Genomic DNA, 27,808 nt, shown 5'->3' on the forward strand with positions numbered 1-27,808 from the left:
CATTCCTGATGTCATCGTTCAGACCTCTCTGAAATGTGCGTTACAGCGGCTTCATGGAGGGGAGGAGACGGACGGCAACTCGGGGCGTGTTGAAGTAAACCTGCTCTTGACGGAGTCGGTTACCGTGGTAACAGATTCCGAGTATGAGCTACCTCGGTTTCTGAAACCGGCTCAACTGAACCTGCTCAGGGTTGAGTCATCTGGCTTTGTGAAGCAGACCCTTGAGACCCACCAACGTTTTCTTCACCTCTGGCTCCCACCATATTGCATGACACCCCTGCATCATCCCCAAGGCTTCATCCAAACCCCTTTACTGTATCTTCAGGACATTTTGGCTAAAACACGGCCCAAAAATCCAGAACCCTGGTTCTTTTTACGCTCAAATCAGTTTTTTTTTTTTGTGTGCCTGGCTTATGTCACACTGCATGCTACAAAGTTCACATTTAAATCTTTCTTTTCTTCAGTAAATCAGAAAATCTGTTGAACCCGCTTTCCTTGTTCTCTCTCTTTCTCCTGTCTGCATTTATATGATGGGTTAGTGCCAAGATTGGCATAAAGAGCCCCTTTTTTTTTATATAAATCTGGTCTGATGTTGCAGCAAATGCAAGTTTTAAGTGAAAGCGCATCCTTAACAGAAACTTGTCGTATCACAACGTGAAGAAGAGCAAAGCCACGTATTGAAAGATGGCGTCAGACAGCCGTTTTCCTGCATGTCTCCGTTCCTCCTGGATTTCATACGGATGAAGCAAAGATCCCTGAACGACAGACATCTGATGCCGTTTTATAAAACTCCACGCAAAAAAACAAGAAGCCGAGTCGTTCAATCTGGACAAACAACTTTATTTCTGGTAATGCATCTATACACTGTACATTCAGTCACTGTAGTATATAAGCAGAGCTATTTTCAAACATAATCTCATAAAGTCCTTTATTTTACAATATAGTCCATGTCGTTAGAGAAGGGAGTGGTGTTGTTAGAGGAGGACGAAGGTGGGAAAAGAAACAACCGAGATACATGAGTAAGCCAAGCTTCTGTTCATACTGTATATTTAGCATTAATAAATGGAGAAAGCTCGTCTCTTAAAAGTACTTGGAGAACTGTATATCAGCAGCAGCACAGGGCTAAAACGATACACGAGGATGAGGATGAGGAGGAAATGGACCGCACACTGCCGGTCCTCCATAAGATACCAAACGTACTGCTAAAAATACATATGAACTGGTGAAAAAACGTCATTCGATATAAAGAACCTACAGTAAAAAAAAAAAAAAAAGAAAGAAAGAACTGGGTTAACATGTTCATGTGGGAATATTCTCTTACGCACAGCATCAACTGTCTCCGAAACATTTTAGTTCAAGCACAAACTTAAAAAAAAAAGAAAGAAACAAAACAGCTATTGTAAGAAAAGATATCTTTGAGAAAAGGAAACACCATGTACATATATTACACAATATTGTAAATGAAAAAAAACAAAAATATTTACATTTGTAAATTCTTATTCAAATCTTCACACTGGCTAGTACTTTTCTGTTAAGATGGACTGTTATTGCTGCTTTACCGCCAATTATGTAGCAAAAATGGTTTAGAAAGCGAGACATCATAAAACTGCACTTCTCCTCTTTTACCAGGGAGAGAGCGCAAGAAGCCAAATCTTATTGTTTCCCCCAAAAAGAACGCCTTTGTAACATAAACTACACAGAAGCTATCGGCTCGTTTGAGCGTAAAAAGTTCTACAAAATGTACCAATTTGGGTCCGCCAAAGTGACGGACAGCTTGTTCTGCAGACGACGTCGGCGACGCCGGGTAAGAAATGGCCGGGCGGCGACAACGCCCTCTTTGTGATGCTTGATGGGTAAAAGTGGGCATCGACAGTTCGGTCTTTATGTACAAATCCAAAGTAACAATTCACCGACGCGAGAGGCTTTGCAAAAATCTGCTATAAAAATTGTCTGAACATGCACATCACTGATCTCAAACGGAGTAAAGCATTCGTTAAGAAAAAAAAAGGTCTAAATAACATAGCTTTTGTTCAATTGTTCTCTGCACCGAAGAATGAAAGAAAACGTGTAAACTTCTTGGTTCAAGGAATACTGACTGAAAGAGCTGCAGAGCACAGACGGGGCTTTTAATTTGAAACCTGCAAACAGGAAATTGACGAGAGGGCCTCATCAGCGTTCCTACTCTGGAAACCTTTGGCCCACATCCAGGCACTTGAGGTTTTCCAGCATTGCATTGATTTTTTTTTTCCTCTTTTTTATTATTATTATTAGTTTTTTTCCAAGTGTGAAGGTTTTTTTTTTTCCTTAAAAACAAAATACAGCGTTTGCCTTTTTTTGTCGTTTTTTTGTTTTAATAATAATGCTTTCCTCTGCTAAATAAGACAAGTTGCTTTATATTACATAACACAATAAAACCCTTACATGTACAGTAATCAATGCCCAATAACTGACTATATGTATGGCAAACCTTGTCAAAATGTCATGCATAAAGAAAAATATGAGTTTTCTATTGAAAAAAAGTGAAACAAACAGACGAGCAATAAAATATCTCCACGTTGAAAACGACATCCAGAACCGAAGCAAAAAAAAACACAATGTACATTCTGACTGCTCTGCGTGGTGGCAGCTTCACGGCCCCCGCCCTCTCCGAGAAGTCAGCTCTACGGTTTGTTCATGCGCCCGCAGCGATCCAGCGCCCTGCCGCCCCCTGCCCGGGTCCCGGGCCGGCAGCCCGAGCGCCGCCGCCACGGGTCGGGACGGGACGGGAGGACGCTGGACGCCAAAATATTCCAACCTGCCGTCGGCAAGCAACAGACTTTATTTTTTCTTTATTTACAATACTTTGCTGTAAGAAAACGGAGCGTTAAATCTACCGGCGGCACGCGTGATCGATAGAACGCCCGACTGGATTCCCGCGGCGGCGGCGGCCGCGCGCAATACGAAAGAGAGGCGGGAAACGATAGCAGGTGGTACAATAATGCATTCTGACAGTATCTTGTTATGAAAAGTGCGATTCATTATTGTAAAGTACAAAAAGACGTATTCATATTTACAAACCTTAATTTAATTAAAATGAACATTTTGTGGTTAGAAAGTCTGTCCAGGCCACTGCGACTTCACAGATGATGAGGAGGGGGATGAAGATGAAGATGACGCCGAGTGGAGTAAAAACATGCCACCGATCACTCAAAGAGTCAAGACAAGGAAACAAGGCCACGCTCACGTCCGGAGTTATTTTCTTCTTTTTGAAAGTCGGAGTTTTGCTCCCCCCAAATAAAAGAAAAGAAAGGAAATAAAAACCCTTACATGGCGACCTGCGTGTACGTGTGAGGCGGAGAGTGCTGGACTCTGGCACCGATCATCCAGAACAAGTGCTCGCTGGGTAAGAAAAAAAGGTGCCTTTAAGTGTTACAACTTGCGTTCCTCAGTCCGGAGGTTCGATCCCGAGCGAGCAGCAGGAAATGCAAGATACACGAGTCTGCAATCCAACGATGTGAGACGGACTTCAGTGGCCTCCTGGGGAACAAACAAAACCACAGTGGCGCTGTCGGAAGTCCATTTATATGTTCTGTTCTTCTTCTTCTTAACTTGAGTCTTGGAGCGCGGAGGAACAGCGGATCCTGCTGCTTACATATCACTATGTAGTCTGTTAAATAGCTTATAAAGTCTCTAAATTCCTCAGGAGAAGCTGTGCGGGCCTTTTGGGGGAGGGGGGGTCCCGGGGTTCAGATCCGCCCACCTGTGAAACAACAGGATCACGTTCGTGCGGTTCCAAGGCCCGGTCCGATTTCCCGGTCGGGGGAAGGTGGGGGGGGGGGCAAAAATAAAGATGCAGTTTCTTTCTTCGTATTTGCTGTGATCCGGTTTTCATTCCTGCGAGTGCCGAAGGTGCTTTAATGGGCCTCATTTCATCTGTGTCTGGTCAGAAGGCGAGGTTTAACTGAAACTGTTCCGGGGGGGCGCGGCGGACGCCCGGGACTTCAGCGCGTGTTTTATGGCCAGAAATGTGTTGTGGGGTGATGGCGGGGAAGCTGTCGGGCACTGAGGTTTCCCGCTGGCTCAGTTGTCAGCCGCCATGTGCTTGGACGCCCCGTCTTTGCCGCTGGATTTGGGCCAGAGCTCCTGCTGCAGCTCCTTCACCACCCTCTCCAGGTGCTCCCTGGCCTCCCGCTCCTGCAGCAGGTCGGCCCGGAGCTGCTCGCGGTCGGCCTCGGCGTGCTGCAGCTTCATCTGGAGGTCCTCGATCTGGGAGACATGAAGCAGGGGTCAAGATTACACACATTCTGTTGCTTCTTTAGCTTTTAAATATCGTTGGGACTGTATTTAACTTTAGCTGGGAACGTGTGATCAAATTAAAAGCATCAAATACAGTCCGGTTCTACTAACGATCCATTTAAAATGGTAAATAAACCTTAAAACAGCATTGAAATTGGTTCCGTCCCTCGTTCTGAGCATGCTCGAGGTCACGGGCGAGAGCGGGGAAGAAAAACTCCCTCCCTCGTGTAAAAAGTCAAAAACTGTGAGCTTTTTTAAGGAGAGAGAGATTAGCGTCTGCTGAGAAGCCGTCAGCGTGGATATTTCTGGCTTCCTCTTCCCGTCTGAGACGTGACACAGTCAGATATTAATCTAGACTAAGTTTTACTCTCTTCTAGCAAACAGCGGGGCTTCTCGGCGTATCGGGGGCGCCGAGCAAATGCTCAACGGTACTGGCTTTTCTTGCTTCGCGCTCGTTTCCCCTCCACGGCGGCACCGAGCGCCTCTCATCTCGACGAGAGCCTTCCACAGACGGCCGCCGTCTCAGCGGGGAGGGATGCGCTCGCAGCTGGAGAGCACAGCCTCCCTCTTGTTTTGGCTAATCTGCATTTCCCATAGTGCCTGAGGGAAGCTGACGTCGCTTCCTGTTTCCTCTCAGGGGGCGGGGGCCGGGGGGTTATCGTACTTCTCTGCACTCGGGGTTACACCCATTTATTCCTGACTGGAGAAAAAAAAGGAACCTTTTTTTTCTCGCGAGAAGGTGAAACAGCGCTTTGAGAGAGAGAGAGAAGGCGGTGACGCCATCGTCTGCAGTTTTCACCCCGTTAGGTTTCATTTATGATCCCAGTGTTTCATATCATTAACCTGGTGTTAGAAGAGTTCCCACCCACACCTCCGAGCCCGGACTCACCTGTGCCGAGTACTTTGCGCGGAGCCGTCCGGCCTCGCAGCCTTTGTCGCAGACCCTGAGCTGCCGGGCCTGCTCCAGCTCCCTCTTCAGGCGGATCCGGGACTCGTTGGCCTCCTTCATCTTCTTCTCGCTCTCGGCTCGCAGGCGCTCGATCTCTTTCCTCAGGTTTCGCTTCGCCTCGGTCGCCTCCCGGAGCTTCTCCTTCTTGGCCACCCGCAGGAACTCCAGCTCCTTTGAAGAAGAGGTGGTAGCAGTGAGAGGAGTGTCTGCAGGGTCGTGTGATGCTAACGTGTCACATTGCTGCCCCCCCCCACACCCCCGCTCACACCTGAGAGCTGCTATCTGCCACGACGGCACTCAAGTCAGTGTTTACACAGCGCTACGTCAGGCCGAGGGTCATGTGTGGGTGAAGAGGACGGAAGTGTCAATGTGTCATGTGCCGTAAAAACACGCCCATCATGTCTCATGGGAACACGGATGTCTGTCATGAGGCTCTTTTGAAAACGACCGGCCCTTTCCAGAGACTTCACAGCTTTCAGAGTGGGTTGTTTTAAAATAAATCCTCTGCCGATTTTTAGATTCATGACGCCTTCCCAAAGTGAAAGAGGAATGCTGGAGCTGCTCATCGCTGCTCAGGATGCTCCTCGACTTGGTCACCCACACAAACTCCTTCGTCGGCATTTTTGTACTTCTGAGTACGGAGCCTAAAATAAATATGGAAGTCTGGCCTTTCCCTTTGTAGCAACATCCGCTCTCTTTGTCATCACTCGCCAACTCATTCAAAGTGTTGCGGACAGTGGGAATGACTTATGCCTCTGCAGTTTGGCGTCTGAGCTTCAGTAATTTTCCCAACTTTACAAAATATCAATCAATTCTGAGTTGAAGAGTAAAAGGCAACACTGGGAAAACCCACACTTGGAGCCAAAGGTGATGCAAATCAAAGCGTACTTCCCTAAAATAAACGTATATATACAGTACAGACCAAAGGTTTGGACACCTCTTCTCATTCAAACAAATGCGGAAGTGTGTCCAAACTTTTGGTCTGTACTGTATGTAACAAAGCAACTGCAGCTTGAACAGACACCAGCTTCGCCTCCGCCAACCGTCTGCCAGCTGCAGCCTAACCACCACACTTTTATGTGCACTGACATTAACAATGCCCTCAGCTGGAAATACAGATGCAATTAAGTGATTTTTTTCCCCAGACAATTCAGTTGTCTTGAAATATAGTAAACGAGAGCAGAGATAAAAGGTGTGTAGAAAACAAATGGTAACAGCTGACGCGCAGCGCCGTCACACCAGGATGTAAAAGGGCGTACCTGCTGGAGGCTGCGCTTGGCCTGCAGGGCTGACCCCAGCTTCTCTTCCTGCTTCACTCTCATCTTCACAATCTCGTGCAGAAACCTCTCCTTGGACTCCTTGGAGTCCAGTCCGGTGTCCAGCGCCTGCCGCAGGCTCTCCAGCTCCGACTCCAGCCCCAGCTCCGGCGGGGTCACGGGGGCGGCGACGGGCGCCGCCGCCGGGGCCGTGCATTCGGCCGACGTGATCGTGCAGGCGGGCCCCTGGGCCCCCGGGGAGCTCAGGTCCTTGGCGGAGCCGCTGGACGAAGTGAAGGACGGCGACGACAGGGAGGACATAGACGAAGTGACTGTTGAAAGAAATCAGAGACGAGAGAGTGAGGCGTGGGTGAACCGACAGGCCGATGCAGGTTCGGGGCTCATTGCTTACATTCGTCGCGGCTCTCCACCTCTATCTCCACCTCAGAGTCCTTGTCTTCCTGAGGCGGCGGCGGCGGTGGTGGTGGCGGCGGCAGCTTGCTGGTAGAGGAGGCTGGAGGGCAGGGGACCTCTGGTGCCAGGGGCGGCAGCTCTTCTGTAGCTTTTCTCTTGCGAGGCCTGGAGTCGGCGGCCTCCGCTGGGGGCTCGCCTCCGCTCGGGTGGGAAGTGCTCGGCACCGACGGGGACAGGGGCCCCATCTTTCCCATGGGCAGCGGTGTGAGGGCGACATTGGGGGCCACGGCATTCTCCAGACTCTTGTAGTTGTAGAAGCTGAAAGGAGGCCAAACAGTGGAGGTATGTGATCTCGTGTAATCAACTTAACGTCGTGTGCGTTGTGCCAACCAGGGAACATTCAAACGAACAGGTCTGCAGTAGGGCTGCACGATTCTGGACAAAATGAGAATCACGATTTTTTTGCTTAGAATTGAGATCACGATTCTCTCACGATTTCTTTCCAATATAAAATTTATTGCACTTATTACTTTAACTTTGCAACAGCTGAACAAAAATATAATAACAATAAACATCTCTTGTCTTCTTTACACAAACCTTTGAATAATTTAAACAATAATAACAATTTTGAACAATATTTGTTCCTCCCTGAGTTGAACACCCTTTCAGAAAGGGGACTTGTAACAGATCCTGTAGTTCTGAGGCAACAAATTATTCCTCTGGCTGGGATGAACCCCTATTGCCTTTTGCTGCTATTAAGAAGCTGCCGATACAAAAGGTAAACGTTACAAAAAATATGATGGTGCCTGATAAAAGACTGGCATCAACTTTGTAACAGCTGACATTGAACATAAAAACAATCAAAAAAAAAAAAAAAAAAAAAAAATTTTAATCGTCGTCATTTGGAAATGAGATTGCGTTCAAGCATGAATCGAGATCGCGATTTTTTTACGATTAATCGTGCAGCCCTAGTCTGCAGCTCCTTCTTCCCACTTCAGGAGAAACTGGGCCAGATCAGCTGGAATGTGGGAGGTGGTTGGTTGGGGATGTGGTTGTCGTGCGCTGTGCGGGACTCACCTGTCTCTCAGCAGGGCCAGGGGGTGGCAGGGGGGCTCCTTGTCGCCAGCAGATATGTGCGGGGACCAGGGTCTGAACGCCGAGGGCCTCTGTCGGGGCTGGATGCAGTTGATGCCCTGGAGGAAGACAACGGCACGGTTTCATTTACAGCTAACAGAGAAGTAGCTACTGAACCAGCAGCGGTACCCAGGTGTTACGCGCCTGCTGCAGTTGACCCTAAAATAGGTCAGATGTGTGAGAGTTAGCACCGGGACGCGTTGGGGTGATGGGAAAAGGGTCGGTGTGAAGACCCTCTAGATTTTGGCTGCATTAATCTTTCATGTGGCACATCCATTAATGTGGGTGTATTCTGTTTCAGCGCTCTCTCCAGGCCTGCGGCGTCTACCGTTACCCTTCTCCGTTAGCGCAGCTTGCCAAATCTAAAATTAAGCGCTTCCCCCATCCAGAAACGTTCATATAATATTACCTGACATTTCATCCCCTGCACCATGAATCACTCATCACCACAAGCTGCACCCACCTTGCTGGGGGCGGACAGCGACTGGAGCCAGTCGTGGTGCTTCTCTCTGTCGGCCGCCGGCGACTGGGACGGGACGTCTTCGTGTTTGGGTTTCTTCATCGGGATGGGATCGTGCGCCTGAAGGAAAAGAAAGAGGTTTTATTTCAGAGCCGGCGTGCTACGGTGGAGGGCGTTCCTCTTGGTGTTGGCGTACCGCCGCATGTGTACGTTTAAGAGAGGTTGGAAAAGCATTTTCTTACAGGGTTTATGACATCACCATCACATGATCAGGAGCTTCATATAATCCGCCATTAGTTAGAAAGTGACAGGATTGACATTAAAGAAGACGATTTTTCTTTACATATTAGAGTGTTTTAAATGACGCCGCCCGTTAAAAAAAAACGCTGCTGTGAACCGAGCTGAAAGGATGCTCTTTACTAACACGAGCCGCCAAACTAAATCCAGGTGGACTGCAGGAGATTTAGGTAACTTGGGGGGATAAAAATAAAAAAATATGTCTGATAAGTGTCATGAAAGAGGTAGAAAAGGGATTTGAGGCATGTAAAATAAAAAGATTAACCCATAAAAAGCACCAGGGTCAACATTTCTCTGAGCATACGACTGATGAGGAAACATTTTGTGTAAAGGAAAAAAAAAAAAAAAACTAGTCTAGAAACGGGTTTGAACCGGCAACGAAGGTATGAAAACTGTCCCAGACAGACGGCAAGAAGGCTGTCACACTGAAACGTCAACAAAGTAAAACAGTGAGCGTCAGACTGACCAGCAGCATCTCTGACAGCGGCGTGCCAGCAGAGGTGTCGGGCGCTGCGAGTGCCAGAGGGTTAAATTTAGGAGCCTGTCGGCTTCTGAGCGTCTTTCTATTTCTGGGGGGGAAGCTGCCGAGTCCACCAAGACACGCTCGCTGTCCAGCCCAGCTAAGTGTGTTTGCTCATGGGCAGCCGGGAGAGGAGGCCAGAGGTGACCCGGCCAGTGCATGCGCGCGTGCACGAGTGCGTGTGCGTCCGTCACACGCCGATAAACTAGTACAGACAGACAAGCAGGGGTTTGTTTCCCCCCCCCCCCCCCTCCTGTTCGACGAGCTTTGTGGTGATGACCTCAGTCTCTCCGAGCTGTGGCTGTCACCAGCTGTCACACACACACACACACACACACACACACACACACACACACACACACACACACACACACACACACACACACACACACACACACACACACACACACAGCATAAACATAAAGACTATTTGAAAGTAAAGTTTCAATCGTGTGATTAAGAAGCATGATTGTCGTCAAGTGTCAAGTTCACGTCGTGCGGTTTTTTCCTGCAGTTATCTGACAGTCACCCTGCACACTTTCATGGCCGTGCGCACGGCGGCGTCACGGCGGAGGTCACGCGCAGCGCAGATCCACACAAACAACATTTAGCTTCATAGGTCGGTGGATCCGCGTGGACTGCAGCATGCGGATGAAATAGAGTCAAAGTGATGCGGTACGCGAGCTACAGGAGGCCTTTCAAACGAAAGAAAGCCCCTTTGGTTCCAGGCTTCACTTTTGCCACCATCTGAAAACCGTCAAATAAAATTATCCATGCTGGTATTTAACATGAAACGCGGATTTGGATGAAGGATCTGACGGGCTGGAGCCCCCAAAGGAGAGGGAACCCGTTCAGAGGTGTGTGGTGCAGTTCATCCTACAGTGTAGTCCTAAATTATGCGCTTCATTGCTTTTGGTCCGGTTCAGACAGACGCCGACAGTTCCCCAAGTGATTGGTAGGGATGGGCGGTATGGACTAAAAAATATATCACGATAATTTCTGGCATTTATCCCAATAACGATAAAAATGACGATAAAAAAAAAAAAATTCAACTCCATCTTTGTAACTATAAATCTATCTCGCTCTCAGATCCGCCATGTTTGTTACACAAAAACGTCATCAACGGGAATTTATCCTTCTTTCTTTCTTTCTTTCTTCCTTCCATCTTCCTCCCTCCCTCCCTCCTGCTCTCTCCTTCCTTCCTTCCTTCCTTCCTTCCTTCCTTCCTTCCTTCCTTCCTTCCTTCCTTCCTTCCTTCCTTCCTTCCTTCCTTCCTTCCTTCCTTCCTTCCTTCCTTCCTTCCTTCCTTCCTTCCTTCCTTCCTTCCTTCCTTCCTTCCTTCCTTCCTTCCTTCCTTCCTTCCTTCCTTCCTTCCTTCCTTCCTTCCTTCCTTCCTTCCTTCCTTCCTTCCTTCCTTCCTTCCTTCCTTCCTTCCTTCCTTCCTTCCTTCCTTCCTTCCTTCCTTCCTTCCTTCCTTCCTTCCTTCCTTCCTTCCTTCCTTCCTTCCTTCCTTCCTTCCTTCCTTCCTTCCTTCCTTCCTTCCTTCCTTCCGCGTCGATTTAACGCGATTTTTTCGACGGTTTATCGTGAACGGTAAAATATCACCCATTCCTAGTGATTGGGACTCTAGCCGCCCCGTTTGGGGGTCTGGTGTCGGTGGTTTTGGTCTGGATTACGGGAGAGAGCGCGTGAAAGCACTAAACCTCAGTTCAAATAAACAGAGACTTCCATCACGAGTGAAGGCGGAACAAGTCGTGACCATCGGCTAATCAGATCTGGACTGGTTCTGTCCATCCAAACGCATCTCCAGAGGGGATCAAGTCCATCATGTGTTCATGCCGTCTCTCATTTTAGACGGTCCTCGACGACAGATGCTGCATTGACATGCAGCAAAAGTGAATAAGATCCGCATACAAACCGGGTCGAGCACACTGCTCCACACACGCGCCGCCAACAGGTGGTCGTCGCTAACGGGCTGCGTGCCTTCCCCCTTCCAGCCGCGTTGGCCGGGCGTCACGCCTTGCCACATGTCTGTGTAACTAGACGCGCTCTCGCAGGGAAGCGGCGAGCATCCTCGTTCCAGCGCGTCCCTGGAGCACGACGCCGTGACTTTCAACCACTTTCCATGACAGCATCGGAGTCTTTCCACGACCGGCAGATTTCTTTATTTCCTCCTCAGCTGATGAGGGGTTTTGTTGTGGGGAAAGGTCGTTCCTAAGGTCGAGCGCACCATTAACGCTCCGTTCATAGCAGACGGTGTTGTTGGGTGAGCTGGACACTCAACTCCAGTGGTCTTCAACGCTCGTTTTTAGACCCGTCTCACAGCTTTGCACATCCATGCAAATGTAAACCATGGTTAAATGTAAATCTCCTAATAGCAGCAGGTTTAGGGGGCGGAGTCTGCTACGTGACTGATGGGCCTTCATTTTGTGGGGGGACGGGCAGGATGGATCTGGGTCTGTGATGTCACAATGCCTTTCAGATCTGACTGAGGCGTCGTTGGACAGTAACAGGGCTGCGGCACGTTTACGTTCACTTCAAATACCCAAATACACACCCACAAGCTTGTTTGTTTGTTTTTTTTGTCATAATGTGTCCTGTTTAAGGTCTACAGTATTATCTGTCATAATATTCAAAGGTCTTCTTTATTTGTATTCATTTTTAAATGAATTTTAATCACTGCATCTCCTAAGCAGACGAGCCTGAAGTCAGACGCTGCAAGTGTGGCTGAAGAGCGGCTGTCGTTGGGAGGTTTGTGGGTTATCTGGAGATGAGGAGATTTGTCCTACATATCACTGCAGCAGAGCCGGGCCAGAGGGCTGCAGGCGAGCGCTTAGCCCAGAGTGTGGCTGAACTCTCTCTCTCTCTCTCTCACACACACACACACACACACTCACACACACACACACACACACACACACACACACACACACACACACACACACGATGCTGGCTCTGGGCAGAGTCTCCGTGCCACGTGCCAGTCCTCGTCTCGTGGACCACGAGCTGCCAGCGCTGCGACTCTCCAGCAGGATGAGATCCGGTCCCGGAGAATCTTGGACAGTGCAGAGCGTCGGGGGGTCAACAGAAAGTTGGCAACTCGGCTCGCGGGGCTCAGAAGCGGGGAGGAGGATGAGGAGGAGGAGGAGGGGCTTTGGGCAGAGACAAATCTGCTCGTCTAGATCACCGAGCAGTGGGACTGTGAGACATGAGGCGAATGGTCGGGCTGGGAATTCCCACTTAAACGGTGTCAGCGGCGCTGGCTCTCGGGCGGCTCCGGTGCAGAAATTAGAAGCGCTGCAATTTCACTATAATTTGAAGCGCTTAAAATGACCCCGTTATAGGCCGCGATGTCTCACCCGTGAGGGTCCCTGGGACTGCAGCGCCTCGCCTCGCGCCCTTACAAGGGGGCCGTGGCTGAAAACCAGCAAAGACCCCGACCCGGGACCGGGTGAGACCTGCTGAGAGCGCCTGCTGCAGAACCAGACCTTTTAATCACGTCTGACGCCTTTTACACGCCACCTTTACACCGGCATCTCTCAAAGTGGCGTTTTATCTCAGGCGGAGCTGAGGCCGGAGAGGTTTTTGCCCGAGCGCCAGCCGGCCTGCCGACCTCTGCAGCACACATCTGTCAGATGCTAATTTACAGCCCGCGACTTCACACATGGCGGTCAGGAACATCCCCTGCGCGAGAAACTCACAAAGCGTTAAGTCATGGGGCAGCATGTGTGGAAACAGCGAGAGAGTCAGGCATGTCTCAGCTGCTGCGTGCGCGGGGACGCGCCGACGCACGTGACCGCGTGCACGCCGCGTCTGCTAGCGCGGCTGTGTGTGAACGCGTTTGCGGCGGAGACAGGATGGGTGGGGTTTTCTCGGTCGAAGAAACGCCTCGCAGCTCGAGTTCCTGCGTCTGCACGTCTATGCTGCTTTGTCACATGCACACGAGACATCGCAGGCTTCAGGACAAAACAGTCAAATAGTCCCGATCAGACCAGAGCTGCTTTGTCCAGGAGACATTTGTAAGGGACGAGGATGTCTACAAACTCCTGCAGCGAGTCAGAAGCCGTGTCCTGACATCTGCATGGGTTTGGATGGTTTGTCTCTGGACATCCGCAGTCATCCTTGTGATGAAATGATCCAGATGGATGAAAGGTGTGTGTGTGATGCTGCTTTAATGTCAACAGCAGGAAGAAAAGAAGGAATGTTTGTGTAAAGTTTTCCACAATTACTGGCTTCTCAAAACCCGACCCTGGGAAACACGGTCGGGCCGAGTCGAAACTAAACAAGCAAACCGCGGTCCGGTGTTGAAAACAGGATCCCACGAGCTTTGAGCAGAGCCACCCTGATGACAGAGCGCCTTCGCTAAAGTCACGCACAATCCTCCTTGATGCAATCTGTCGTTTCTCTGCACCACCTTGCTTCCTTTTCTGTCACTCCCTCCTTTCCAAACCACCACCCTTTCACCCTGCTTCTTCTTGTCTATCTGTCTGAGAGCACTTCCTGTGTCACCGATCACAGGATGTCCTCTGCAAACAAGCAAGAGTCCGCATGCCGAGCGAGAGAGGAGGAGGTTTGGTTGATGGATGGAACAGCTTCTACCGTGGTCTCACGGCTGAAGGGGGCTGGTGTCAATCAAATTACCCAAAGAGGTGTTTCCTTAGTAACAACTTAGCAATTTTTGGAATCTGTTTCCAAAACTTTTAAATCAAAGAAAAACAGAAGCACTGACTGCATAAACCGTCATCAACCGTCAGTAGGCCGAGATGAAAGGCCAAGCGACCTGTTTTCTTTGCTCCGTCTTTGCTCGGGAGGGGCGAGCCGAGCCGCACCCAGCCCGTGACCTGGCTTTGGCCCCCGCACAGCCTCTCTCTGTGGGGGCCCCCCCTTGCCGCGGAACGGGAGGGACCCTTCCTGGAGGCAAAACGAGAGCTCGCCTCGGTATAGCGCCGACCACAAAAAAAACAAAACAAGAGAAAAAAAACCCCCACACATGGTGCAAAGCAGGCAGGTGTCAGACGACAAGTCGTTCCTGCTCTCAGAAATGACAAGTAAAGCAGCCGTAACGCTCAGCTTCATCAGCTCTCACCCTCCGAGCAAACAAACACGATGCTGGAGGGATGTGAGATGTAGTAATAACTGTGTGTTGCGTGGTGGCGCGGCGCTCTGCAGCAGACGAACACGCCGGAGAGCACCAGAGCCGCTCGCTCCAGTGAGATTCCTCGACTGTGGGCCGCGCGCGCACGTGCACGCGAGCGAGAGCACCGAGTCTGGCAGCACTTTCATCCCACCACCGTCTCCTTGGCGGAGGAGTGGCGGAGAACAATAGGCCCTCTGTCTTCCACCGAGCGAATCCCAAAAACGCTCTACGAGAGCCGGGCTGTTGCACTACGCTGCGAAGGATCAAATCATTCTTATTATTCACGAGTTTGCAGACTTGCTGAGGCGCAGCTTCGTCTTTGAGGTGAACTGGTTTGCTGAGTAGACTTGAAATGACCTCATCTAATATTCGCTTTGATGTACTAAGAAGTACGTTTCCCTGCGCTCAGCACTTAAAGTAACGGTGTTCATTTAACAACTTTGGAGTTATTTAGAGCAAGTGTTAACTTGTTGGGATAGCTGAACTCAGAGGATTGTGGGTATGCTGATGTTTGTGCAGATGTTCAGGCCCCCAGAGGTACCTGCCCGTACCACCTCTCCTCAAATAGACCCCTCATTTACCCCGCCGGCAGCTCCGCCCACATTCTCCCACCAGATGAAAGACAGACGCCAGACGAAAAGCGCTGCTCTTTCGCCCAGAACGCGCCACATCTCCCGACACTTCCCAGAATCCTCCTCTGAAGGACCGGTCTGGTACGAAAAATCTGACATTTAAAGTCCTATTTCTATTTTGTGGTGGTTTTTGAGGCTTGGACTTCCAGGAAGAGCTCAGACGGAGCGGCAGACAAAACATGGGGGAGCCTCCCAGAGCTGCTGCGAGCGGCTCTGGTAAAGGTTAAACGCTCGCTTCAGCAGATGAAAAACAACGTCTGGTGAAGACAGCAGCTCAAGACATCACAAAATGTGTTTTTGGTCAAGTTGAGGGGCTGAAAAACAACTAGACGACACAGCTGGTACTCATCAAACGCCGGAGTACCGGAGAGAGAAATTAAAGGGGAGAAGCGATGTTATATTAGCTTAGTATAACATGTTTTATTGGCTGTATTAGCTCCTTGGTGTGGAAGCTAAACCTGCAGCCTCTGCTATCGCCTGGCTATGACGCCAGACGAAGTGAGGTTAACCCCTTGGAGCAGGACCCGGCTCGGAAACTAACGAGAACCGCGGTCCGAAGAACACTGAAAACATCTGAGGATGAGAGGAAGAAGAAGAAGAAGAAAAAGAAGAGAGAGGCAACAAGAGCGGGAGAAAACAAAAAGAAAAAAAAGCCAGTTTAGACACAAAAACCAGATGCTGAACCCGGCTTCCTACGACCTGCAACCTTGTTCAGTGGCGAGACCACAAGAAGTTTATGTGACGGGCCTGAAAGGCCCGTCGGCTGCAACCTGCTGCATGGGCCGAACCGGGACCGCTTTCAGTGTGCATGGAAAAACTGACAGCAGGAATAATGAGAGGGGAGGACAATAAATGATTCCTCTTGTACCACAGGCCTTCCCACAGCTACACACACACACACACGCACACGCATGCACACACGCACACACACACACACACGCGCACACGCGCACACACACACACGCAGGGAAAAAGCGAAGGAAAGGGAAGAGATTGGGAGGTTTGGGGAGCAGGGTCTCCATTTCCTCTCGCCAAATTTGCTTTGGCAACTCTCTCCGTGGGAATGAGGAGAGACCGGTCGTCCTCGGCCAGAGCGAGCTGGGGATCTGACGGACGAGGAGACGGAAAGCTGGAGATGGACACGACGGGGAGGGAGAGGAAGAGGAGGAGGAGGAGGGGAGGGAGAAAGTGGGAGGGTAAGTAAATACAGCTGGCGATTCCACAGCTTCTCGTTTTCGGAATCGTCCTGCGATTTTACACGTTATGAAGGAATTAAACACAGACACCAACATCTGTACCGAGAAGCGTCCGTGCGATCAACATTCACGGGAACTACTGAATTATGGGGGTTTGAGGGGATGGAGAAGGAAAACAACAACAACGACTGCATTTTAGATTGAGATCCATAAAACAGTTCATAAAATAAACCTGTCGGAGCTGCAATATCAATAAAGGAATACAGACGCGGGCACTTATTAAACCAGTCAGTTACCGGGTGGGTGGCAGCGGTGGTTGGGGGGGGGGGGGGGGGGCACTCAATTATAAACACGTCAACAAAATAAGGTGGAGAAGCTCATGAAGCATGGAAGATGTAAATCAAGAGGTGACTTTAGTTTGAAGAGCAAAACGACTGACTGGCGCGTGAAATGAAGCCGCCGTGACGTCGGCGTGAAGCACCAGCTGTTTCCAGGAATCAGACTGGCTGATGAAGGGCGGCGGTGAAATCCGTCCGGAGCCGCAGATCGGCAGAGAAGAGAAGAAGAGTCCCGCTCCCCGGGGGGAGGAGGAATCTGCTGATGGATCGTTTCCTCGCATGGGTGCAGAGGGCCGGCCGCGCTTTAAAGCGGGCCAGATGTGAATTATGGTTAATGAGGGGAGGAGTGCGTCTGTGAGGTTTGTGCCGGCTCGGGGAACGTGGGGCCATATTTCTGCTCGCCGTGTTAACGGGCCCCGGGGTCAGAGCCGCTCGTGAAGGGGTTAAGTCGCACGGCTGAGCAAGAACATAAATAGCACCAGAGGGTGCACGCGGGCACAGACGCACCCACGCATACACACGGCTTGATCTTCCAAGTATTACTTACTTGCTGGAAGTCAAGCTGGCATTTCATGAACCCGAGTCCAGACTGCAGCAAATGTGACAACCAAGCCAAGAGTGCATGTGCACGTGCACGCGCGCAGTACAGTAAACACCACAGCGACTGAGACAGACGGAGCAAGGCCAAGAACTAAAAAGCAAACAAACCACTCCCACAAATCAAAAGCGTCTCCGCCCCTCTGAGATGAACGCACCCAACAAGACGCCACCGCCCCCCCACTCCCTCCCCCCGCACAGTTCTACTGCAGGACATTTCCACTAATCTGGACGGATTTAAGACAGGTTAAGCTCCTCCAGAATCAGGACTTTCTACAATATGATATCTGACAGGAAGAATTAGTCGCCGTGGTGACATCATTTGCATTCATTGAACTTGATGTGTCTAAGTTCCTAATGTGTCACAGGAGACCGGCGAATGTTGGCCCGCCGCCCTGCGAGTGCGTCACGCGTCCTTGACGTCCCCGGGTCCTCCTGTCAGGAGGGGGGATGAGGAGGATTTAAGAGAGGGTGGGGGCTCCAAGTCAAATCCCCTCTCATCTTACAGGCATCATTACGCCTGCTAAAGCCTTATCCCCGGAGATCTCCTCCACCAGCGACGGGGACCGACCACCAATTACAGCCGTAAGCTCTCTCCTTCACCCTCGCCGTCTCACTGACACCTACAGCAGGAAGGAGGCTGATAAAGATGCTGCCTCCTGGGAATCGCTGACAAACGCCACCATTACAGACATTATCTGCCGAGCTGGAGTAGATTGAGCCGTCCGCAGGAGACTGTTTTACCTCGGCCACAATGGATTATACATCAGGAACGGTCGATTATGACATTCTAAGCTTTTGTATGAAGCTGCACGAGGGACACGCCTCGTCTATCTTGGGTATCATGAAGACGGCTTCCTTCACTGGCGTGTTGCTGTCGCACGTGTTCGGCTTCAGTCTCAAGTCGAGTGTCAGGTTTAAGCTGCAGACTAAATCCACACGGCTTTTCTCGGTTAATAATGAACTTCCTGTTGACCGACAGTCAACGTCATTTGTACTTGACTCACTGAATCTAAGACATGTCTGGACTTAAACAGCCTGGATTAAGACCTTGACACCAGGTGTTTTCAGGTCTATTATTAAACGACTCTTATTTAGCCGTCAGCTTTGAAATTTTGCACAAGGTTGTTAAAGTAAAAATCTTTAAATGTTCTTTGGTGCCAGAAAGATCCCTCAGGGATCGCTGAACGCTATTGCACATACGCAATCTTCAGCTGAGAAGGTCGGGAAGGCAATGCCTCACTCTGTTAAAATTATTTTTGCAGACAATATTCGACAATTAAATTAGTTGGTGACCGTTTTTATTATCAATGTTTGGTCCCATTCTCTTTCTTAGCGTATGCGCCGCAGGACCTCCGATTGTAGTTACTTGAACTGTTTATAACTTATGAAACATGCATATGAAGGGTACATTATGAAACTACACGTGTGTATTTTTGCAAAACCTTCCGGATGTGTACAGCAGCGCAGGCTCAACACAACCACAAATACAAATGTAGAAGCCATTTCGACTATAACATGAATGACGAGACAAATATCATATATTGCTATAAAAACAGTTTTTTTTCTGAAATCAAGATCTGGTTTTGGGAACGTACAACAGGCATGAAACAGTCTCAAGATTTAGAGCTAGCCCTCACCTACAAATCTAAACTGATCAGATGAACCAAAAAAAAAAACTAAGATCCAACGTATGACAAGATCTTTTCTCCAAAGACTTGTGATGTACGGCTGCACTGATGCTTCCAATAAGCTCCAACGTATATAAATAATACACAAATAAAGAGGCTCATGGGATACCAGCGGTGTGCTGTGACTCAGCAGCTGCAAATGAATTGTTCATCACATAAACAAGCCCGCAGGTCTTGATTGAGACGGCGAAGGCGATGTGTTGGTTTGAAGGGTAATGGAATGTGTTAACGTAGCTGTGTCTGGAGGGAGCCCCCATAAAACCACGCTCGGCTGCCGTCTACAGGAGGGCGGGGGGCACGGTGAGCAAGGGAGGTCATTGGCTCAGAATAAATGAATAAATATAAGTGTGATTATCCAGCTCGACTGTGCTTTCCTGTGTCTTCTGCTGGAGTTAGCGCAGAATGGTTGGAAGAAAATGCTACAGTAGTAACTCTTATTTAGCACGTGGAGCTAGTTTGACACCGTCTGAACCGCCGCGCGAGTTCTGCAGCGACAGTTAAAGCAGCTGACACACATTTCCAGGAGAACATTCACCAGTTTTCCCAGCAACCCGACTCTTTTGCCCGGAGCGTTATCTGGCTGTCTGAGGGGTTGATGCCAGAGGAGGTCAGCAGTGATGGATAAGTTGTCATCTGCCCCGTCCCCGTCATTAAAAACCAGGATCAACAACATATCCTGCCCAGAGGATTTCAAAACCAGGGCGAGCAGGCTGAAAGCTGTTTGCTATTTCGAGGGGGAAATGACTGCAGGGCCACTCAGGATAAATACTGGTGACAGATATGCAGGGATGATTGTTTCTGGGGCTGGATCAGATGGTTTCTGCTCTCAATATTTAAAAACAGAATTAACGTGGCAGCTACATTTATATCAAATCGGGATTTTGTGCACACAGAAATGTCCCAGGGGGGGGTAAAGCAGCGGACATCTCATGCAGAATCCTAAAGGAGACATATTCTGCCCTATTTTAACAAGTCGATGACGTTTCCCGAGGTCTTAATTACATTTTTGTGACATCTTTTGGTCTAAATCTCACAGAGACGCAACATAAAAGCTTCCTTTTCAAAAATGTCTAGGTTTTCTGAAGCAAAACTGGAAATGGGAATCGATAAAAAAGTTTGAACATATATAAATAATACAGAACGGAGATACAATTGTCCCATCTTATAAAATAATACAGTTCAGGAGGGAATTATGGATGATCCTTTTTTTTTTTCTTTTTGAATATCCAAAACTACATCCGTTCTAAATGGTCTCAAAATGCAAGTAAAGCTCCCCTTCGGCTGTGTTGTTTAGCAGAAAATCAGGCTGCTTCTGTAATGACTGATCCCTCACTTCACACAAAACAACAAGTCTTTGAGAGAGTAGAGCTCGGATGGCCAGAGGCTGCTCTCTTCTCCCTTCCTGTCTGCGTGGTGGGACTCGGTCAGGCCGTCAGCTGCTTGAGACGCCGCGACGAGCCACCGGCGCTCTCCTGAACCAGGCCGTCGGCTGACAGGCCCAGACTGCCGAACACACTGGGCCCTCACAAGCGAGACAGCGGCTCACTATACGCCGCATAAAAAGGCGGCTGTATCTATTGATGGGCGTGTTTGTTATAGTTGCGCGTTAAGTGGGCCGAGCGTGGCCACACTAATGCATTTGCAGACGTATAGGGTCAATACGAGAGCCACACTGAGCCCATCATCCGACATGGAGAAACAAGCTCTTACACACTGATGCCTCCTGAGATGCAAGCTGTGGTGTTTGAGTGTCATTATGTGGAGAGACAGAGGAAAACAGCCATCTATAAATATGGGCCTACAGGATGCTGAGAAGGTCTTACATGGCATAAGAGGCTAATTATTGTGTTTATCAGATGCAGAATCCTGCGGCTAGACCATTTACAGAAACCACGCCTGTAAAATCCTGCCCAAGTGTCTGCGTTGAAGGCTTCTGGTGAATGTGTAAACTGTCAGTTTAATCCAACTCTGGGCCACAAAGGAACCGTTTTCAGAGCACTCATGAGGGAGACTGAGCAGTTTTCTTCTTCTCCTCCCCCATGGTGAACCAATGTTTTCACAAACAAGAACCCAGTAACGCATCATCCAATCCAAACAACCGGAATTCAATAACATAAGGTTGAGACACAGATCGTAAGAGGACAAATGGACAAACCCACAGATTTCTGGAAAGTAAGTCTGAAGCCAGTCTGAGCCAGAACTGACTCCTCCCAACCGCACTTGATTAGGTAAACACAAGCTACCTATTTTAGCTTGGTTCATGCTAATCACTGGTGTTAACTAAAGTTACCTTACGTTTATTCGGATTGAAATTGGGCTCGTTGTTCTGACTGAACATCAGACACCGGGAAATCGGACACAGCTGCGATAGTCAAATGGACACGCTAACTGGTGTGAAGGTGTGACTTTGGTTTGGTTCACTTGTACACTGCACCTCTGAACGTGGACCAAATATCCAGCAGTAACGACAGCTACTTGTTAGGGATCAGCTTTGCCTGAAACAGGCACTAAACAGGAAGAGTAACCAAAAACGAAAATACATCCCCTTCGGCCAGCTTGTTCACTCCAAAAAAAGGGAGCAGCACCAAATCTATGCAGTCTTGGGTTGTTTTTTACTTTGATTATCACAAGAAGCTGCGCAATATGAGCAGCAGGCGATGCAGCGAGGTACTGAACTCTACATCACTTCCTGTCTTTGGTGCACGTCCTTTTGTTGGTTCGCTAGATAGTATGTTTGTATTCACACTCTAAGTGAACCACATCAGGGTTCACTTGCAAGCAAACCGAGACCTATGTTTTCAGGCGGACCAGAGCTCGCTTGTTTGGTCCACACCAGAGGTCGGATGAGCGTTCGCACCTGTCCAAAGGAAATGGACTATCTAAGGAAATGAACACTGGTCTGATTTAAGTGGACGAAACAACTCTGATGTGAAAGAGACCTCAGTGTACATCTAATTAGGCTAATATTTAACGGAGAGGCCCTCCCTCAGGCTCTGCAATGGACCCCTGCCTTTCGCCTGTGACGAGTTGGGATAGGCTCCAGCAGACTCCCATGACCCTTTTGAGATTAAGCGGTCAAACTGTGAATGCATGGCAATTGAAATTATAATAGACTATAATAGTAATATAATATAATATAATAGAACACTTTCTCCTTCTGAGAAGTCTTTTGCAACAGTTATATTGCGCATGGTGATATTGTCATGATGACTTTCTTTGAATATAAAGCTCTTGCTTAACGTGGAAGCAGTGCCATTTCGGGCCTTCCAGTTCTTTTCACATTTAGATCCTGATGCAGTCATGCAGCTGTCAGAGCAGCTGATGCGGGCCACGGTCCCGCCTGCGACAACCAGCAACCACAAGGTAAATACTGCAGGAGTATCATCACAATAGGCGAGAGTAGTATCACTTAAAAGCGCCCACATTTACAGCACCTGTCAAGTACCTTCGCTCAGAAAGAGTAATGATATGGAGACATTGCTTTTATTCATATTACCTCCTCTGGTCTGCTTGTGCTAAGTAGACTGCATTTGCATTTGAGCCTGTGGCTGTTTAACGGCATTTTACATTTCATTTCCTAACCACTAAGAAGGCAGAGGCGTTGAACTAACCCATACAAACAAATATGTAAACGGCAGCATGCCAGACAGGAAATTAGCAATTGCAAGCTGAAAAAAAGGAGAAAAAAAAGAGAAGCGTCTCAGTGAGAGACATTAGGTCATGTCCTCCTCAAGCTAAGTGGTGCATATTGGGGACCTCTGACAAAAGAGACAGCAGCCATGTTCCCGTAATGCTGCAACAGGAAACTGACGCTATTACAAGTCATTAACTGGCAGCCTGGTGTTCCAGCGAATACTTGAAAGACTCAACCCACAGGGGGACAACATGGAGAGCATGGTGAGCTCCGTCTGCCGCTGCATCCATAAAGAGATTTTAGGAAAAGAAAAAGAAGAAAACTGTCCAAGAAAAGTCTCAAAGACTGTCACTTGCTTCTATTTCTTCCTGAGGTGAGAGACTCTCCACCGAGACTCATGACACACGACTGAGGTGATAAAAAAAGGATGCTTGCTGAATGCACCGGAGTCGCATCTCGATGTCTGCGGGCCGACTCGGGGAGTGGAGGCATAATGGTCTGGGTTGTTAGCGAGCACTCCGGTTGCGCTGTGACGGGAATGTTTTAGACAGCTTTCAGACACTTGGCACTAATGATGTTCTGCATGCCCCGTGGGCAGCTGGGAGTCTTTTTTTTTCCCCCAGACTTCCTCCAATCAGTCTGCTGAACAATTTTTTTACCAGCAGTGACACAAACTCATTGAAACAAAGCAGCTCAGCCAGACTGCCGCTGCCTGAGTTTCAAAGAAAACAAGAAAAGTCCTTAAAAACAAGGGATCATCTTTGAATTTCAATTATAGGAAATGAAAAGAGTTCATGGAAACATCACCCTGCTTCTGAAAGTTGTTTTTTTTTTTTTGTCTAAAAGGGTGACTGGTCGTTGAATTTGTTTACCTGAAATAACTTCTGTGGGGAACTGGCTCCGTACAAATGAATCAGATTGAGCTGAATTAAACGTATTCACATACCAGTACACTCAACGGCAGCCTAACTCGCCTAATTTTCCTGTTGAGCTTTGAAACGTTGCTTTCTGATCCTCACGTTGCCTCTTACCTGGACTTTAACGGCCCGGTTCTGCCTTTAAAAGCCCAAGACAATCTAAAAGACGATAAATCTACTGAAACCCGTTGGTAAATTCAATCAGCAGTGTAGCCTGTAATAGGTGAGAGCCTTGCTCGAGTCACTTAGAGTGGACAGGAGGAACGAATCAATGAGCACCGGAGGATCCCTGAGGGCCGGCGCAGGAGGGGAGGGTTATTGTAAATCAATTGTCGGCCAATTAATTTCCATTGATAACATCAGAATAATGACATGGTGTAATAAAATGGTAATCACGGCCCTCAGCTGCAGGCGGTCGGGAGCTGTGTGGCAGACGGAGCTGCAGGGGGGACAGCGATGGCGGCGGCCCACTCTCTCAGTTTTGCTTTGCTTAACGTGTGTGCGCTTATTCATGCATCTGCGCCGCAACGTGCACGCTCAATGAAACGTGTTGTTTGTTTATGTTGCAGCTGGATAAATGTGCATGTGTCACGGAGGGTCTAAATCCCACCGTGCATGAGGAACACTCCATGTGCCGCACGTTCGCCGATCGCATCCCGAGTATACGCGGTCCCTGTGACAGGACCAGATGGCTCCATGAGCAGATTAAAATCTCGTGCCAGTCCAAGACGCGCATGTAAGAGAGAGGAGCCGGGAACATCGCAGCACAGTTCCCACCGGAGATGGGAGTGAAGGAGGTCAGACGGAGATGACGTCTGCATTATTGTGTTTCGGCTCTGGAACCTTCAAGTCCAGGACGCATTATTAAAAACACACATCTGGCTAAAGTGTGGGTGTGCTGCCGCAAGGTAGTAATAAGGTGGAGGACTTGTTTAATCCTAATTGAAGAGGCAAAGTAAACAGCTGCAGATGTGGCCTGGTGGCTATCGAGATGTGGGCTCGGCTGGAGGGAAATAAGCAAGGCTGGTTTAATGCTCCGTAACCATGACGCCCCATAACCTCCTCCTGAACCCGCAAAGAGAAACCTCCAGCCCTCTGCATTTACTGCAGCAATGTTCTCTCCCATAGACAGAATGAGATAACGACACAGGGAATGCTGGTTCCAAACTTTGCTTCAGGAGTCACTTCCCCATTAAAAAGGTAACCTGACCCCCGCGTGCCCCGACGCCGCCACACTGAAACAGACCAGGCGCCGCTCCTTTATCTCAACGCAGGACTGGAAACCAGTCGCTACGTTTACATGCACAGTTAATTTAACCGCAGTTACAGCTTGACTAGACGAATTAAGTGTCTCAATATACAAAAACAAAGGGGGGGGGAGTCGACTTACAGACCAAAGCTTGTGCAGCTGAGCGACGGGAGATGGCGATATTTCTCTTTTCAGCTCATTAGTATTTGACGTTTCCTGCCTCTCGTACGTCACAAACCAAATCCACGCATGAATTATATTAGTACAAATGAGAAATAAGCGGAAGTACAAACTTTCCCAGCCGTAGTTGGCGATGGTGTGATTCGGAGGGAGCTGGGTGGTAAATAAAAAAGTGTACAAAGATGCCAGATGACTTCCGTTGTTGTTGTCACACTCGGATGACGCCTTTGGCATTTGGTCTAAACCACGTGTGCCGGGCAGCGGCCCGACATGCAGCTAGCCAGCTAGCTACATGCAGGTGGGATTTGAATCCCAACTGCAATATATTTATGCGTTATGCCAAATTTGAGAACTTTGAGTCAGAGCAGTTTCAGTAACACATTAACTGTATTTGTGCTTCGTGAAATTACTTTTTCGGCTTTTCTCTTGTGTCTACATCATAACGTAGCATTTCCACTTTTAAAATGTACATTTCGGATGCCAAATGGTTTTATTGAAGGCTGAGGAATCTCTGACCCCGCCCACCCATTACAGCCAGACTGAGCTGGGTTAAATGCCGTGGTAAAGCAGGGGCCGGGGCATGGGGGGCACGTTGAATGGTGCCCCTGTAAACGGAGGGGGTGAAGCCCGACTGGAGTCATCCAGAGGACAGGTTGAGCAGGGTGAAGTTGGGGTTGTGTTTTTATGCTCCAACAGGAGAGGACAGTGGTGTCTGTTGGAGGAGTTCACCGAGAGGTGAACAAGCAGAGGCCTGCCATAAACAAGTCTGAAGTTTATAGCCACTATTTGGGTTTGTTGTTCTGCTGCATTCTGGGGGGGGGGCAAAGACCCATCAGAGACCAGCAAAGCAACGACGCCGTAAAATACAAAGGGAAAGAAACTCACGTGGGTCAAAGTGAGGCCAACAAAGTTCTGGTTTTGTTCAGGGAGCAGTTTCGGGTCGAGCTCTTCAGGTCTTGCGACTCATGAGGACCGGCTACACGTCAAAGACTTTGTGCAGGAAGAAGTGAGTGAGGCAAAGTTGGGTTACACGTCCTGATAGTTAGGGCTTGCTTCGGTGACCCCGCGACACCGCGTGAGTTAGACTGCTGGGATGATGCCACGATGCACCTGGCAACTTTCCTATCATGCAGCCCTCTTTACTTACCATGAACATATATGCCATTGGACTCAGGTCTCACCCTGAGGGGGATGGATGGATGGATGGATGGATGGATGATCAGGTTATCAAATCAATTTGGGATCGATTGAATTAGATTTTTATTGAATCGGTGTGAAGTTGTCTGAGATGACCTTCACCACAATTCTCTTCTGCACGAGAGAGAGAGAGAGAGAGAGAGAGAGAGAGAGAGAGAGAGAGAGAGAGACTCACAGGTTAATGAATGTGAGTCTCTGCTGACAGACTGGTTTCTAAAGATCCTCAAACCCGAGTGAGAATCCAAACATCCCGCAGCCATCGGGCTAATCTGCATCTTCGGAGGAAATCATCCTTGAAGAATCCTGTTTTTATCTCGCTTTGAAGTTTATTAGTAGGTGATGAAAGTTGAAAAGAAAAAAAAAACAGTTTCAAGGTTGATTGCAAAACACATTAATAAAGCTGGAAGCAGCTTGCTGGTTGTTGTTGTCGGTGTGCGCACCGGGCCGGCGTCCAGCCTCCGTGTAAGAGGCTGCAGCGTCAGATCGGCTGTCGGCTCATCAATCAAGGTTTGTTTGTTGGGATGTGTTAACGGCCATGTCTTCCCGAGAAGGCGCGCGCTGCCACACACACATCTGGCCGGCAGCCATGCCCTTGTGACCGGCAGACAGCTCTCGAGTCACACTCGATTAATCCCGAGACACCCCCCCCCCCCCCCTCTCCGATCGTCTCAGGTCTGGAGCATCTGACCGACTGATTTAGTGATCCGGTCTCTGACACAATGACAGCTATGTACTTTGTCGCCGCGTCTCTTTGAACCCGAAAATGCCCGTTTTGCTACGCGTCAGTGCGCGGCGTCTGCGTGACGCGTCCTGCTGCTGATCAGCTGAGTCGGAGCAGAGTCGCTCCAGACTCGCTTGGCTCCCCCCGCGTCTCGCCGCTACTGCTGCAGGGACTTAAAACATCAGAAGGTGCTGCGGTTCTCCACAGCCGTCAGAAATAGGAAATATCCCTTTGGCATGTTGGTTAGTAAAATCTAAAGAAAAACTAGGTAGTTAAAGAAAAGTAGGGCCACAGCCGTCGCCATGGCAACCTATAAACCTGCAGCCTTTTGTGGACTTGTGCAGACTGAACTGGATACAGAGTCAAAGCAGATTCCGGTGTGACAGATCCTCCATGACCTCCACGTCACCTGACACACCCGTTCTCTCTGGCACGCACACATGCACGCCCGCCCACCCACACACACACACACACACACACACACACACACACACACAGCATACAGAGATCACCATGACCTACCAGAAACAGGATGCAAGCTGGTGATTTTTTTGTTTTTTTCTGGGTCAGAGTGGGATGTGCTTGTTTGTGGACCTGGCTCCATGTGTGGAAGTGCATGTGTGACTGCGTGCATGTGGGAGTGTGTTGACCACACGCCAGTGACGTGGAGTACGAGTGAGTGTCGGTGTCTTTACACGGTGTCTCTTAGACGCCGCTCCGTTTTTGCGTCCCTTGAATGCTAGCTAGAGTGGCGTCCGTCCACGTGCACGTCTGGTATTCATGCAGGTGTGCACAGTCAATCACGGAAGAATGAGTGAGACGTTCAGCGGCGTGACGTCAGACCCAACAAGCACGACCATAGCTGCACAGAGACGGAGGGAGGAGCAACGACGGCGTGAAACAACGAGACGGTTTCCACCCAAAAATAAACATTTTTTCTAATCTAAGCACTCTCTTTTTTTTTTTTTTTTTTTTACATTTTCTTCTAATTTATGGAGAAAATGATGGATAAAA

General features: G+C 49.0%; 1 protein-coding gene across 1 annotated transcript in view; it reads right to left on the reverse strand.

Annotated features, from left to right (window-relative positions):
• Window positions 1-824: 824 nt before the first annotated feature.
• skia (v-ski avian sarcoma viral oncogene homolog a) overlaps window positions 825-27,808 on the reverse strand; it is a 63,282-nt gene continuing 36,298 nt past the window's right edge. The window contains exons 2-7 of the mRNA XM_061735580.1: window positions 8,492-8,608; window positions 7,972-8,087; window positions 6,893-7,212; window positions 6,484-6,812; window positions 5,165-5,395; window positions 825-4,245 (exon numbers count right to left, since the gene is read on the reverse strand). Of these exons, the coding sequence (XP_061591564.1) occupies window positions 4,060-4,245; window positions 5,165-5,395; window positions 6,484-6,812; window positions 6,893-7,212; window positions 7,972-8,087; window positions 8,492-8,608 (1,299 nt within the window). The 3' untranslated portion in view covers window positions 825-4,059. The remainder of the gene's footprint in view (window positions 4,246-5,164; window positions 5,396-6,483; window positions 6,813-6,892; window positions 7,213-7,971; window positions 8,088-8,491; window positions 8,609-27,808) is intronic.

Source organism: Cololabis saira, chromosome 12, assembly GCF_033807715.1.
Source record: "Cololabis saira isolate AMF1-May2022 chromosome 12, fColSai1.1, whole genome shotgun sequence".
NCBI classification, from domain to species: Eukaryota; Metazoa; Chordata; class Actinopteri; order Beloniformes; family Belonidae; genus Cololabis; species Cololabis saira.